Source organism: Schistocerca nitens, chromosome 4 (assembly GCF_023898315.1).
Source record: "Schistocerca nitens isolate TAMUIC-IGC-003100 chromosome 4, iqSchNite1.1, whole genome shotgun sequence".
Classification (NCBI taxonomy): Eukaryota; Metazoa; Arthropoda; class Insecta; order Orthoptera; family Acrididae; genus Schistocerca; species Schistocerca nitens.
The window spans coordinates 107,702,218-107,718,565 of NC_064617.1; the positions used below are offsets into that span (position 1 = coordinate 107,702,218).

General features: G+C 38.2%; 1 protein-coding gene across 1 annotated transcript in view; it reads right to left on the minus strand.

The window, feature by feature from the left end:
- Positions 1-7,276: 7,276 nt before the first annotated feature.
- The window catches only part of LOC126251471 (SUZ domain-containing protein 1), a 54,829-nt gene continuing 45,757 nt past the window's right edge, over positions 7,277-16,348 (minus strand). The window contains exons 4-5 of the mRNA XM_049951910.1: positions 13,129-13,217; positions 7,277-7,946 (exon numbers count right to left, since the gene is read on the minus strand). Coding sequence (XP_049807867.1) covers positions 7,835-7,946; positions 13,129-13,217 — 201 coding nt within the window. The 3' untranslated portion in view covers positions 7,277-7,834. The remainder of the gene's footprint in view (positions 7,947-13,128; positions 13,218-16,348) is intronic.

The following is a 16,348-nucleotide window of genomic DNA, read 5'->3' on the forward strand; positions in this document are numbered from 1 at the left end:
TAGCTTGGTGCTACTATTATATTATTGGCCTGTGAAACACATACACAGCACTATAGAGGCAGCTTGCACTCCTAACCAAGCCTCCCCAGCAAAAAGTTTTACCCCTAACCCTGACCTGAGCACCCTTGGGAGAGGGTGAAAATTGACTTTGTCAGCCCATTTTAGGGGGCAGTGTGGTTGCTGGTTGTGGGTGCACACACTAATTTTCCAAATGTGGTTCACATCTCCTCTATAACCGCACGACACAATCTGAGCACTAACTACCATTTTCATCATTGAGGGAGGCCACCCCAACACCTTAGCACTTGACAAAAAATCTCAGTTTATTTCGGCAGAATTTGAGAAATTGTGCCAGCACTATTAAGTACAACACCTGACCACTGCCCCTTTCCACCCCGCGTCAAAAGGAAGCAGATGGTCAGAACCTTCGGGATGCAAATGAGATGAGGAAAGCACTGGCATCAGTGCCCACTGACAAGCCTTTAACAGCATTTCTTTCGACCTACCGGTCCACTCTCATGAACAAATGGAACCTGGCTGAAGTGCCACAAAGGCGCAGCCTGTACATATCCCTGGTTCTGTTATGCCCTGCCCATTGACACCGAGCCCTTGTTCACAACCCACTACAAGTAGGGTGCCATTTTGTGGGCTTGCACATTCGGTCGCAAGCTGGGTTTGCCACTGGGCATTATTCTTGGCCACAAGGAGTGCGAACTGTTCCTCATCACAGCTGGACAGGAGCACCTGTTTCATCATTGAAACCAGTTGTGGTTGTAACACAGGCAGTAGCCATACCCACTCCTCCAACCAGCACAGGGAACTTTCAGCACTACCTTGCTCAGTGACCATATTTTCAAGTGGTCCTCACAGACTGCTGCTGCTTCTGCTTCTATGTTCACACCATAGCCACGGTCACAATGCTATTACAATCTGCACCCACACCATTACTATCACCAATGGCTGCAGCCAATGACCAAACCGAGGACAGGCAACCTATGGAGGTTGAGGCCCATCCTCTGATAATATTTTCACTGGCTATTATCAATGCCTCAGCAGCTACTGCTATGAAGTGAATGAACAAAATGGCCAGGGGATGGAAACACCGGAGACTGAGATTCCGTTGGAGCCACTGACAGGTATCCAGACTGCTCTCCCCCTTGTCCTGGCGCGCGAAGCACAAGTCTGGTCCTTTCTGATCCTATATGTCTATTAAAATGGGGAGCAAGTTAGTATTGATACCAGATTCAGACACCGATATTGAGACGCATGCACCTACACTGGCCGTACCATCGGCAATGTACAAATCAGGGGAGTTGGCGAAACCCTGCGCGGACACAGGCAATAAGCAAAGTGGCTGCGCACTTCTCGGCTCATTGTGTTTATGTATCTGAAGCTTGCTGGTCGCCAACATTACTATTTGCACACAATGACATGCATGTTTTAGGTTTCTCTTGTTTTGCTATTCCGGATTTGTTTGTGCACTGTTTTTGGCATTTATTTTGATTTTCTCTGTTTGTCCTTCTGGATTTATGTATGGCTAGCCATTGTCCACTCAACAGCAATTTAACAGTGTTCCTGAGAAACCATGTTGTGGCGCTCCCCAGTGGGATAGTGCATTACAAAACCGATGGCTTCAAAATATCTGTAAATTTTAATTTTACATTACAGTATTCACATTCAAGGTTTGTCTTTGTTGCTAATCTTAAGTGGCGATTGGAAGGAAAATGAGCTTTACAAAGCCTATAATGACGAATTTGTACCACATGAAACAACCAATTATTACGGTACCCTAACTACCAAATGGACTGTTGAAGCAAGTACTTAATGCACAATGTTGCCCCTTGTTAAGCCTGTTTTACTCTGGAGCAAAAACAGGCACATTAACATCAGCAAACAAGAATTCTCTGCTGTAAATGGTAGGCGAGTGTGAACAAACTTCAATTGGTCATGTTCAGTTTGCATTCACAAGTGTTCGCTCATGTTATGCTGATTGCATTTCAATGCTAAACAAAAATGGTTTACCCAAGATAATGTATCTGCCCTCTAGCTACACAGCTGATTTTATCAAGTAGGTTGTGAGACATGCTGTGTGTGTATTTTACATTTCATTATTAATATTTTATACATACTATCTTCCTTATATGTACTTTAATAAAATCCTTGAGTGCTTTGGATTTATTACTGAGGACATCAGAAATAGTCTGAGATATAGAAGCTATTGAAATGCAAAACAGTCACTATCATTAATGTCTGCAGTTGATAATAACCAGATTTTAAATGATAGCCTTCCTTCAGATTAGGTTTGGTGGTAGTGTCCTGCTTTTAAATTCCCTCATCACTAGTGTAATAAGGACCCAGAGGAAAATGTTAACAATAATGTGCAAAGTTTCGGAACAATACTTACGAAAATGTAGCTGCAATTCAGTGTTAAGTGATCTCCACACATTTCACACTTGTGGACAAATTGTGACACCTAAATTCTTATTTCCTTGTGGTATTTTGCACCTGCAAAAATAATGTACTTTTCACGCAAAATAATCCTCTACAATCTCAAAGTTATCCAACCTGCCGATTTTTAGCACCACAACCCAATGGTGCAGCATTCTTAGGCTATGCCAGTTCTCTTCCATTCTACCTAATGTAAATGCTTCTTCACAGATTCAAATGTATGAGAGCACAGGTGAACTTTCTGTGAATGCTCGTTCACTTACGCTCGCTCACATTCACTCAAATAGAGCACTCCCCCCTCCCATTTGTTGTGCAATCTCATATTCTGATCTACTGAACCTCTATATCCTTATTTTTCATACGAATTTCACTATTAAATATATAAGCTATCAAATCTTTACTCAACTGTGTGTATAAAAGATGTGGCAAGAATTTCAGTCATTCATAAAATAAGTGATGTTTCTGGTATTTCAAGACCAAATTACAAATCTTCATGATTCTTATTTAAAAATAATGACCTCAAATAACAAAAAGATAAGGGATAAGTTTACTTCTAATTTAATACTGTTATTCTGAAAAATTCTAGTATCCATGTCATGCAACTATTCAGAAGAGCGAGCAGCAAATTTTGACCCTTTACACAGAACAATATTTTACAAGCAAAAGTACTGTAATGTCATGCTTTACACTACTTGTGTGACTTGACTATAAACTGCAGCTGTCACAGATACAGACACACAAAGACACACCGTGTCATTGGTTGTGGTATCTCACTTTCATTCTCACTGCTTCTACATGTGTGAAAGTTTCAATTCAGAAATCAAGAACCTAAGTTCAAACTCCTAACTATGATGCCCAATTTCTTTTTTATGAGCCTATTAAGGATCAATGTCTCCACTATATGGCAAGTACGAGGGTTGAATGAAAAGTAAAGCCGCCACCTTAATTGGGTTTGGATGGGAATGCAGTGTTGTGATGTAATTCTCTGAATTTATTGTTCCACGGTCAAGTAAATCAACATGGATAACACCATCTGCATCCCAGAACACTGTGGCCATGATTTTTCCACCTGAGGGCTGTGTCTTTAATTTCTTTTTCTGGGGCGAGTCTTTGTATCGATATTCCTTAGACTGGCATTTAATCTCCGAGTCGTAATGGTGTAACCACGTTTTGTCTCCGGGTGCTAATGGTGTAATCACGTTTTGTCTCCGGGTCGTAATGGTGTACCCATGTCTCGTCTCGTGTTACAATTGAATGGAGAAAGGCATCACCTTCATTCTCATAATGCAAGAGGAGTTCATGGCAAATTTCAAGTCTGTGTGCTTTCATTTCAGGAGTCAGCATCCGGGATACCCATCGTGCATAGATTTTCCGATAGCCAAGCAAGGCAATAATGTTACCCACACGTTGTTGTGAAATGCTGATTGTGCTTGCAGTTTCTCTCTGATTGATACAACGATCATCCTGAATCAATCTGTCAACAATTTGCTTGCGAAACTCTGTAGTTGCTGTCACAGGATGTCCAACTCTTTGTCACGCAGGTCAGATGTTCCCACCTCAACATCTTTAAACTTACTCACTCAATGACACACAGTACTCACATCAACACAATCACCATAAACTGCTTTCATTCTCTGATGAATCTCCTTTGGGGGTGACACCTTCTGCAGTCAAGAATTCAATGACTCTACATTGCTCAAATCGCATTGACCGACCATCTGCGCAGGGTTCCATACTTTACACTGTAACAACACAACTGTTCAATGCTAAGGCTTCCTGCCAGCTGGAGCTATAGAGAAGAGGCTACAAAACAAGCCAGTACCTACTGCACACAAATGCTGCCAACTGTTGAAGAGTTATGAATGTGGAGGCATTACTTTTCAGTCAATCCTCGTACTTGCTTGTCTTTATTCTCTCCGTCGTATTCTGCCCAGGATTTCACTTTTTGGTATTAACTAAGAAGATAAATGGATTTCACACACATGCTGTATTGCTTGAACTTATGGTCTGGACACTACTCCTAATACTTGTTGTCATGCTTCAACGATACAGGAGCATTAAACAAATTGGATACATTATTACAAAAGAGCAATGATCATAAAACTATCAGCATTATGAAAATCTGCAAGTATTTACTCCCACCTAAACCAAAGCAGACAGACTTTAATAACCCATCAATGACAAGGCCATTGAACATAAAGCACAACCTAGGACTGGGACAAAGGTGAGGGATGAAATTGGCACTGACCTTTTAAAAGAGGCCGACCTGGCATTTACAGCAAGTGACTGATGTAAATCATTGACACCCTAAACCTGGATGTGCAGATGGGAATTTGAGCTACCATCCTCCCAAAGTGTGTCCTGTGTGCTAACCAATGTACCATATTGCTCAGTCATTACATAAACTGTAAAGATTCTTTTCAGGGCTCATTATGATAACATAATTTCGAAACACAAAAATGTCATTAATGTACAGAAGAAGCCATCATTGTTTCCTTTCTAATTTATTTTTTGTTCAATATATTGAAAGATTGAATTATTGGACTTTCAATGTCTTTATACCACAGAATGTATTTCCTGGGGACCACATATACTACTGTAAAAGAATTATTCAGTGTTTTAATATCAAGACAATTTTATCATAAATAAACCTTATTTTTATAAGGATATGGGAAAAGCTACTACTGAGGCTTTGTTACACAATTTAATCTTAACAAACTGGTAACTTCTTTGGCATCTTGACTGTGCTACATATCTGTCACTGCTCACAGTTCAGCAATCTATTTTTTAAATATTAAAACAAGTGATATTGATAATTTTTTAAAATATATTGACTTCCATCAAAAGTAACCCATTTTAATAATAATTTTTACATATATCTCAAAATGAGGGCACATAAAAAATATCCAACATTTAATCACTAATGTTTCTTTGAGGTGGAAATCCTACATCTGAAAACTTTAAATAATTTAAATCTTAAAAACTGGTTACAAACCTTCCAAAATTTATTTGCATGCAGCAACAATGCTGCAAGGACAAATACCAGCAGCATATCTTTAATAACAAAAAATGAAGCCTTACAAAGAGGCACTAAATGCTCATTAATCACGGTTACAATCTTTTTTTGGGTACAGATTCAATTAAATAAAAATTATCATAATGCAAGATTCTGAATACAGACCATTCTTCATTAAAATAATACTTGAGCAGGCAGAAGTGGGGAGTTGGACTTCTACCATCAACTGCTTATACTCCAATATAAACACAGTAAGACTAACACTCCAATGACTTTCTAAGAGATAGGAAACGGCAATTCATTCAACTCATTGATAGCGCAACAGAAAAATCCTCTGACACTAGAAGTCAGAAAAACCTATCCACTCAATATTTAAAATGAAATAATTACACATGAAAAAATTGTGAAACCAAATACGAAGTGCAAGCAATTTTCAACTTCAGAAAGGAAAATCATATACATAGGAATTAATATTTCTTTACACATAATAAAAGAAAAAAAGCTTTTTGCCATTCATCTGTTGTTTTGCTGACTCTGAGAAACTACTCATTTTTACTGAATTTCTGCCGTCAAAGTTGTGACCACTGTGGATTAACATGCCACAAAGTATTTTCTGGCCCCTACACTGTCTGTGATATTTTTCTTACATTACTATAATCTGCTTCATTGTGTATCTACTTCTGTTTCAGAATAAATAGCTGTAATATTCTTCTGTAATAAAAATAAAAATTCCTTTGAAGTTGTTCTATAAGCCATTTTGCCCAAAATCTAAGGCACGTTAATGTGTTTATCTAACTTAAGCCAGGCAGCACAGTTTTTGCAAATAGTAGAAAATTTATAAAAAAAACAGCCAATGAGGAAAATGCATTTTAAATGATAATTTTAATGATTGCATAAATTAAAACTTTCCCTTCTTTATGAGATATAAAACACTCATTGTGTTTGATGGCAAATTCTACCTATATTGAAAATGTGTGCTCAAGAATTACGAAACATTTACACACCATTTGAGCAGGCCTGACAATTACTTGTCCATACATACAAAACTGACTGTGACATTTCAGAAAACTCTCCAACAAGATTTACATCCATACACAAAATCCGTGGTGGAAATACTTCTGTTCAAGACTAGATCACAACTTCAGGTAGTTCCAATGTATCATACAGTGGAATGCATCCTGGACTTTAACATCTTGCAGCTATCATCATTGTTTGTCATGATATTAAATAACTACAATTCAGTACACTCAGTCTTCATGTCAAGTTACAACAGAGGGAATCTAGTATCAGAAGGATGAAACAAACAGATGTCTCACTATGCACACTTACATTTATGAAACTGTCATTTTTTTTTCTTTTTACAAAATTGGAAATATGCACATTCATTATCACTCCATGTCCCATTATTTATTCTCAAATTTATATGAAATGTGGAAAAGTATAAATTCCTGTAAGCTTAAGTGGCAGCACTGTTCCACCAAGTTCCAAGTGGCATAACAATTTCTTAATGCACAATCTTTACATGTATATCCAGCACATAGATATAATTATCTACTTTTTGAATGAATTGTTTTAAAAATATGCAATCCTGTTATTTGAGTTTAATTCTGTTCACTGCACCTAAATTCTGTTCACTTTTCCTTATTTCATACCGTCACATAAGTCAAAAATGTATGGATAGAAAGACAAACCATGACACAGTAACAATAAAAAATTGAGAGAGAGAGGGAGGGGAGAGAAGAGGGGGGAGAGGGAGAGGGGGAGGGGGAGGGAGGGGGGGGAGGGAGGGAGGGAGAGATCACGACGACAGTGATGAAGAAGAAGAAATATCTGGTAAGGTATTTTCCTGTTTCCATCACTTATTCTATCATAACAAGAAAGGTGAAATCATCAGCAGAAATCAAAATGCCACAGAAACGTGTGAAATTATTTGCAACTGAAAACAGTCTATAAAAAAAAAAAAACCATAAAACCTAAAACATATATAAAATTTTAACAACACAACATCCATGGCAATGAAATGAGTGTATGATATATAATATGTATGTGATTATGTATATGAGAGGTTGTTTCATCACTGGTTTTCATTTCCATAGGGTCCACACACACAGAACTGTGAGTCCATTAAATGTATCAAAATATCAACACAATTGTCTCTTAAGTCATGCCACAACAAGCTGATACAACTAGGCATTGTCTTGTTTTCACTATATAAATCACGCAATTATGTACAATCACATCACAAATATTGGTTGTGAATTCTCCCTTCTCCCATGTGCCTCAAATGTAGGCAATGTCAATTTATTAGTCTGTATTGTCACGGGGAGAGGCAAGGCAGGAGACATCAATAACGTAGTGCTCCTAAGGGCACTATCTACGCAAATTGAATCCTCTCGTTCCGTCGGGTCCCTTCGGATGACGCAAAATGTTGCCAGTTTCTGACGTTCGCAACACCTCCATTTTTGTCTGTATTTTGCTTATCCTGGAACAACAAAGTACAATATAAACAGTGAAAACATTTTACATAACTTCATCATTACATTTAAATTAAAAAAATCAAATTAGGATAAGACAATGCTCCTACTACTATTTCCTGGCCTTACCCCACATCTTCTTCATGGTGTTGGCATGTCAATCTGGATTTGGCAATACCAGAGGCAGAGGGTGGTCCCTCCTCTCACCACTACTACTATGCCGAGACAGGATTTATGTACCCCATCTGTCTGTGTCTAGCGTTGTCCCACGTGAAACAGTGAGAACGTTTTTGAAGTGTTTGCAAATCATGTAATTGAGGCGGGATTTGGGTAAAGCTCGATATTCACCTAGTCAGATGTGGGAACCACACCCAGGCTGGCTGACACACTGGCCTTTGTTGTCAATCTACCAGTGAATTCTATCATGCTAACACACATGGCTGTTTGGACGAGTCATTTGGAATAACAAACTAATATCAATATTTTGCAATTAAGGTGTTTATGGGCTGCAAGAAATTCCACTGTAATCTCAGAAAGTAGTTTATCTTTCTGCTTATCCTTCTTATCCTTTGATTTCAGTGAAGATTTCACCCTTTTATCTACTAGGAGGATGGTACTTTTCTTCTGCCCACAAACTGCAGGCGCTGGTCCTTGTCTGGGGGGAGGGGGCATAGGTGTCCTCATCCCTGATGTGTGGGAACTGCCAGTGCTACAGGTGTAGGGGGCAAGGGAGCTGAAGTTCCTTCCCCTCAACTGTGCGGCAGTGCCAGGACGTGTCGTGCAAGACCGTGTCATCACGTGTGCTTTGGACTATGACAACATTCGCAAAATTTAAGACCATATCAACTGGATGAAGTCTTTCAAACTATTTCTTTGCACGTCAATGATACAGGTGGTCAAGTGTTTTATACTCTTGGATTTTATTCTGCCTCTTAAATACTGAATTATGGTGAATGAGAAGGGTGCACTTCCAGACAGTTGACAATTTAATCTACATTACTCTCGAGCATTGCGCTAATAATGCAGTTTTCGAACATTACTGTATTGTCTTTCCAATTCATCTGGTTGGTCACCAGGGTTGCCCGTCCACATGTCCAACAGATAGCCTCATTAGAACAGCCACCCAAAACATCTCATCAGAGGAGGAAAACTAAGGCCTGACATCCCATCTAAAAACCATGACCTTAACCTTCTCAGGTAAAATGTTGCCATCGAAGGGTAGGATAAAAGCTCCAGTGTCCACTCTATTACCTTTGGGTCCCTTCTGGATGTGGAGAACAAAATGGACTGCACACCACACCTGATTAGTGCGTATTTCTTCATCAGTTTGTAGCATTAGGTTAAAATCGGAGATTAACACCTTGAATTCTACTGACCTTGTTAATAGGAGAAATGGTGACAGGTATCTCTCTTATCTTTGCACAGGCCTGAAGTGCCCGTGATTGGTTGATGTGTGATGTTTTGATCATCAAAGGTCCATTTTTCACTTTTCTATTGCTGTAATGTCCCCAAATCGATCTTCAATATTTGCAAAGAAAAATAGTGGCTTCATTGCGGCAATTGATCCACCGTCAGTTCGAGAACAAACCAAGCCCTCGGCAAACTGTCCACTCCCATTTTTCCTCACCTGGCTCTCATCTGAAGCTGAAGCACGGTCACAGCCATAGGATTGTAAACCTCTGCATTAAAATCACTGTACCTGACTGTTGACACATTTGTGTTGGAATGGCCACCATTAAGTCTGATCCATTTCATTGTGGACTATCTGCCCCAATGCCACTCACTCCGATCAGAGGCTCTTCCCCTGGGTGCATCCCACCAAGGCGAAGGCCACTTTGCACAATAGCTGTTGCCCGGAATCCTGGTACCCCAATGTTGATAGGCACCTACTCCTTGGCTGACACGGGGAAGTTAAGTTCAGGCATTGGCAGTGCGATCCCTGCGTTGTCAGGGGGCTATCACCGAGAGTGTACATGACAACCACGATGGACTGGCTACCATGCTGAATTTCAGGTGCAGAGGTAGGTCCACTTGATTGGTAGGTGCAAAAGATAAAAGCGCACAGTGGAGAGTTAATGCACCACAGTAAGGTGCCCTCCCCTAAATGGCCTGCACTTCTGTAAAATTTGGAAAGTGGAGGTCAAACCCAAAATGGGGACCATAACTTAAAAAGCCAAATTAGGTGAGAGAAAAAAGCATTAAAATAATGAAAACCTTCGGAAGTCCAAAGTATAGACAAAAATCAAGGTAAAAACATGACCAAATAAAAAGACTTATTAGTTGCCTTTTACGACAGGCAAGGAAGGGCCGCAGGTCTATTCTAGCCCCTGACACTGCATTGGCGCCTCTGAATTGCCTTGATGTCTTCCTTTAATCTGGTCTGGTGGGGATCCCAAACACCCTAGCAGCATTCAAGAATGAGTTGCACTAGTGATTTAAATGCAGTCTCCTTTACAGATGAAAGGCTCTTTTCTAAGATTCTCCCAATAAACAGAAGTCGACCATCCGCCTTCCCTGTTACCATTCTTACATGCTCGTTCCATTTCATATTGCCTAGCAACGTTTCGGTTTGATATTTAATCTACATTACTCTCGAGCATTGCGCTAATAATGCAGTTTTCGAACATTACTGTATTGTCTTTCCAATTCATCTGCATTAATTTACATTTTTATACATTTAGAGCAAGCTGTCATTCAACACAGCAACTAGAAATTTTGCATAAGTCATCTTGTATCCTCCTACAGTCCCTCAACATCAGCACATTCCCGTACACTACAGCATGTTCAACAAACAGATGCAGATTGCTGCTACCCCTGCTGTCAGATCATTTATGTACAGCCAGAATAAGAGCGGTCCTATCACACTTCCCTGGGGCACTCCTGATGATACATTTGTCTCTAACACTCACTATCAAGGACAACATACTGTGTTCTATTACTTAAGAAGTCTTCAAGCCACTCGCACATCTGAGAATCTATTCCGTATGCTTGCACCTTTGTTAACAGTCTGCAGTGGGGCACCATGTCACACACTTTGCAGAAATCTAAGATACAGAATCTGTCTATTGCCCTTCATCATGGCTCACAGGATGAGATGTGAGAAAGGGAAAGCAATTCCATTTTAAAATACAGTTTAATTTAAAGAACAAACTGTATTTTGAGTACATTTAAATTGTAATTTAAAAAATGCATGTTCACTGTAAATGTATTCTTTTCAGAAAAATGTTTGTAATTTGTGACAGTAGTAGATGTCCTGATGGTATTTTTTTTTTGTTAACTGCATTCATGATTTAGTTGTTCACTGTGTAAACGAAATGACATCCATTTACAACTAACTGTAATCAGATGCAAAATGTGGTGGTTGTTAAGAAGGCCTACAAAAATGTTTACAATGGAAGCAAAAATTACTTCTTAAACTTATTTACCATCTCAATGAGTAAAATATTGTCATTATAATGCGCCTAATACCCATACATACATTTTGCATACAGTAAGATTATATCCCCAGTGTCATGTCACGATACCCACTAGTACTCAAATTTTATATACTACACGAGCCAGACTCAAATCATATCTTCTATACCTGTTACTTCTAAGTCAAATTTTGAATCTGAAACATCAAAATGTGTGTATTTTGTTGTACATGTCATTTCAATATCAGTCGGATGCTGAAATCGGACATTAAACAGAACAGTAAACATGCAGTATGTGCCTGTTTACTTGCACCAGCCCCATCTCTAGCAGTGGAGCTCACAGCCTAACAAACTTTCTTGTACTATTGCTAGCAACTGATAAGCAGAAATCAGAGAGAACCACTACTGGATTATTTGCAAGCTATTAACAACTCTAAAAGAACAAAGTGTGAAACTACAAGTGCCAGTGACTTACAGACAGCTGTGATTGAATTCTGTAAATGAGTTTCAAGATATAAAGCAATCCACTTGTGACAGTTAACTAGTGTTTGCTTTGAGCTGAGTTCGTAGAACATGTTCAATAACTGAAAGGATGCTACTTTATTAAATTTAAAGAAGTTGTGAAGAATTAAAAAGCTTTCTAGTGGGAAGCTTTTTCTGCCCTCATAAATCTATATCAAATTAGCTACACAGACTCAAGTAAAATACTGCGATACACTCTATATCCAAATAATAGCTCATGAGAAATGTTTATTTTATAAGCATTAGTTCTAATGATTTCATATTTATTCTACTTAGTAAGAAGTATTCCTGCAGTACAAATCAACTGAATTGGTAGCATATCACAGTAGCTAATTTGCATTCATTGATTGGAAACTCAGCAAAAATTGCTAAACATATAAATTAGAGATGATCTTCAGGTACAGTTGACTGTGGGATGAATGCATTTGATGAGTTGTGCTCCAGCCAAATGCTGATAATTGGAGACAAACTTTGCTTATAACATTTCACCGATGAACAGCATTGCTAATCCCATGATATGTCTAAGTCAATGGGCATCATAGTGCCACTTGCAATATTTGTTGTCCAATGACAAAACTATTTATGCAGTTGCCTCATTCACCTTAAGAACGGGCAGTCTATTATATGATCTAGAGTATTATCAAGGCATCATCACAAACTAACAGTAAAAATCTGAAACCACATGATATTTCTCTGAAATTTCTTCAATTATAACCAATTATACTCTGATATTACACAAAGATAAAACACCAGTCAGTAAAGTTATTTGTGTAGTGACAGCTGATTACCCATAAATCCTAATATTGCTGAAATTTGGGGTTGTGTACAAAATTTAACGTCATACTTTTTGTATGATTCTTACTGCATCACTCATTTGTCTTAAACTCTTTCACGAACAAATGTTTCATTCTATAATAATTATTATATTATTAAATAAAGTGCATTCATTTAACAAAAAAGCAAAAATTTGAAAATTAACATGAATTATGCAAACTTGTCTTGGTAGAAGTACAATAATAAATACATCATCTTATTGGATTTACAACCCATCTACTCTTCTTTAAATATTCAAAACAGTATATCATAAGTCAATATTTACAGATATAATCCTAGTGTTTTTAGTTTGTTGACATTCAAATATATGCTCCCACAACCACTACTTATTAAAAGATTTTCTATTTCTATTCCACATTCCCACTGAGCAATTTGAAATTATGTTTGTGTTACTATCACTAGCAAAAAGTACGGCACCAACCTATCATCAGTTGAGGGCAGGTGTTGTTCCTCAGGACTTCGAGCTTCACCAAGGATTCGTAATCTAGCTTCAGCATAAGCTTGTTCACGCTGTAAATAGAGGAAAAAATAAAGTTTTCATATGAATATTTTATATTTGATGGAGAAATAAATTTTAAATCATGCTATACTTGCTTTTCTCACTACCACACATCTTTAAAAATGTAATGATATAATGTGGAAATGTATCAACTAATTCTAAATGACTGGAAGAGGGCATATATGTTGAAGATGCTACGCAAAACACAAACTAAAATATCCTGTTATATCAAATTGTGTTTTCAGATCAGGATGGCTTTGGAATCAATGTGCAGTCAGCCTTTAACAACAAACTAGGAAACATACGAACTTTTACTAACTTCATTACCTGCAATATGTCGATGTGCACAAGGAGTAGGATGAGGGATTAATGGATCAGAGGCATTTATTTTCAGTTACTGTGTCAAGCACTGTAACAATGTTTGAACAGAAAGGATTTTAAAAGAGTATTTTGAGACTGTCAATCGAATCATGACTGGTAAATAAATTTCAAAGAACTGTGGGACAGTAAATATTTTCACCTACTTAAATACATAGGTGAAGAAAATTTTAACTAGTTAAATACAGGCAATGTGGGACATCATATTGTACCAATTAAAAAACTATACAAAATAACTATTTACTTGAACAATGCCTTCAAAGACTATGAGGATACTGAAACATTCAAATACAAAGTGGAGATTCTTGAAAATAATTTAGGAGTACAGGAGATCTCTCAATGGCGAGTAGTCTCCTTTACTACTAAATAATTTTCACGCTGCCAGAACTTTTCTTACTAAATAAATGAAAATTCTTTGACCTATGTGGTCTTCCCACTTCAACATCCTTTGTATTCCCTATTTTTCAAACGCATTTTCAACTGAGGATGTGGTGCATTGGTAATACACTGGACTTGGATTCTTGCTTAATGGAAATGTCAGCACAGACCTCTTGAAAAGGACACAGCTGATTACATCACTCCACCTGAAGCTTGTGCTCAGGTGCTCATCCTGCCACATTGTCGGCAGGATGTTAAATCATAATATTCCCTCCTGACTTCACCTCTCTTCTGATCTGTGTCACAAGTTGTGTTGCCCAAACCGTACATGGTTAATAGCACTGGTTTTATTATTATTATTATTATTATTATTATTATTGTTGTTGTTATTTTCATTTATTGAGACATCTATAATTTTTTCACGAATTATGATGATCAGATAGTACAGGGTTAATATCACTGATTTTCTCACCTTTAACATGTTGATTATAAAGCGCGTGTGTAAAATAGTTATCTAGATGTGGCATGTACATGAACAGTAAATGTTCAAAGAACACTGATATTTATTTGGATTTTCTCTTGAACTTACCTGAATTCTAAACATTGTTTCCTTAATTTGACTTTTTCCCAAAGCCTCTTCTTACATATTTACAAATGATATTTATGTTCTTGAAACAAATTAAATCCTATTTCAAAGTCACTAGCATAACTTCTCATATTATTCAGATATTAAAAAGGACAAGCAACTTTTCTAAAAGAAGAAATATTAAAAGTTTTGGATGTATCTGACAGGTACTTTAATTCTGATCTCAGTTGCCACTGCAACAAAAAACTTTATAAACAAAGTGGTTGAATGATATGGACCTAAGATACAGCTATGGAGAGAAAAAGTTGAGCACCCAGTAGCGGAAATCAAACTACATTTGTTGAGAAGATTGCAAGATTAAAGTCAATAACTACAAAAGCACACCAAACTAACAGAAATGGAAGTGAGAAATAATGGATGTAATGCTAATCCCGAACTACTATACAAGTAACTCAAAATTACTTTTCTGTCCACATATAATACTGATGTCAGGCATGCATTCCTAATAAAGTTTCAAAGAGTCAGTACAAGTGTCGTTCACTTAGTCACTACAAACACATCAAGTGAAAATCACTTGGCCAAAACTTAGAGCTGAACCCAACGAGTGGTGACCTCCATGCTGATGCAGGTTCGTTGACATATAACTGTGAGGTCCTGGCTGTTACCAGACATTTACATATTCTTATCTGCAAGTTGAAGCTTAAGTCTTTACTATCTATATGAACCCCAAGACCTTGATATTTGCATGCAGGCGAAAGAGTGCCAACTGCTCACCAGGCAATTTAATCATCTTGAATTTGTGGCCAAGTTCACAACACACATTAGACACATATTTGAAATTAACAATGATTTTGTAGACTTTCTATCATGGGTCAACAGTGTCTCAAGTTCACTAGATTTTTTCACACTTGCACATGTGCAAAAGGAAGACAACAAGCACAGTATGTACATCAATAAACCCACATCAGGACTGAAGTTGCAGCTCAATGATGTACCAGGAGAAGAAACACATCTGTACAGTGAGATCTTGTATGGTTGACTTTGTCTTTTCCAACTGCCAGTGCTCAGAAGGCAAGCTTTTAGCACTGTCCATGAGTTGTGCCATCCTGGGGTGCTTCCCACCTTTTGTCTAATGTCTCAGGATTGTGTGTGGCCGGGCATGCAGAAAGACTGTCAGGAATGTGTCAGATCTTGTCTCAAGTGTCAATCCTGCAAGATTACCCGCTATGTCCAAGTCCCGACTGGCGACTTACCAGATACCCCCACGTGCTTCCCCCATGTACATTGTTGGACCACTTCCCCCATCAAACAAGTAGAGATACTTATTAACAATGACTGACCATTATACCCATTGGCCTGAAGCAGCACCAGTCCATAACATCACAGATGAGACATTAGCTTCCACCTTTGCTCTAACATGGTTGGCGATATTTAGACGTCTGCTGCATATCTCAATGGACTGCAGACATCAGTCTGAATCAGATCTGCTTGCTCAGCTGGTCAAGTTTTGTGGTTATACCCACCGTAAGACTACTAGTTACCACCCGACAAGCTATGGGATGATCAAATCAAGTCAAACACCGGTTCATTCGTGGCAGAATTGGTTTATGGTGAGACACAGCGACTGCCTGGTGATTTTGTTGACACAGACATGATCGAGATAGCTGCTCGAGATCAGTCAGATTTTTCGCATCACTTGAGACAGCACATTTCCAGGACCCATCCTCTGAGAGCTTCGCAGCATGGCACACCGCGATCTGTTGTGCACTAAGATGTTGAGCATTGTACACATGTTATGCT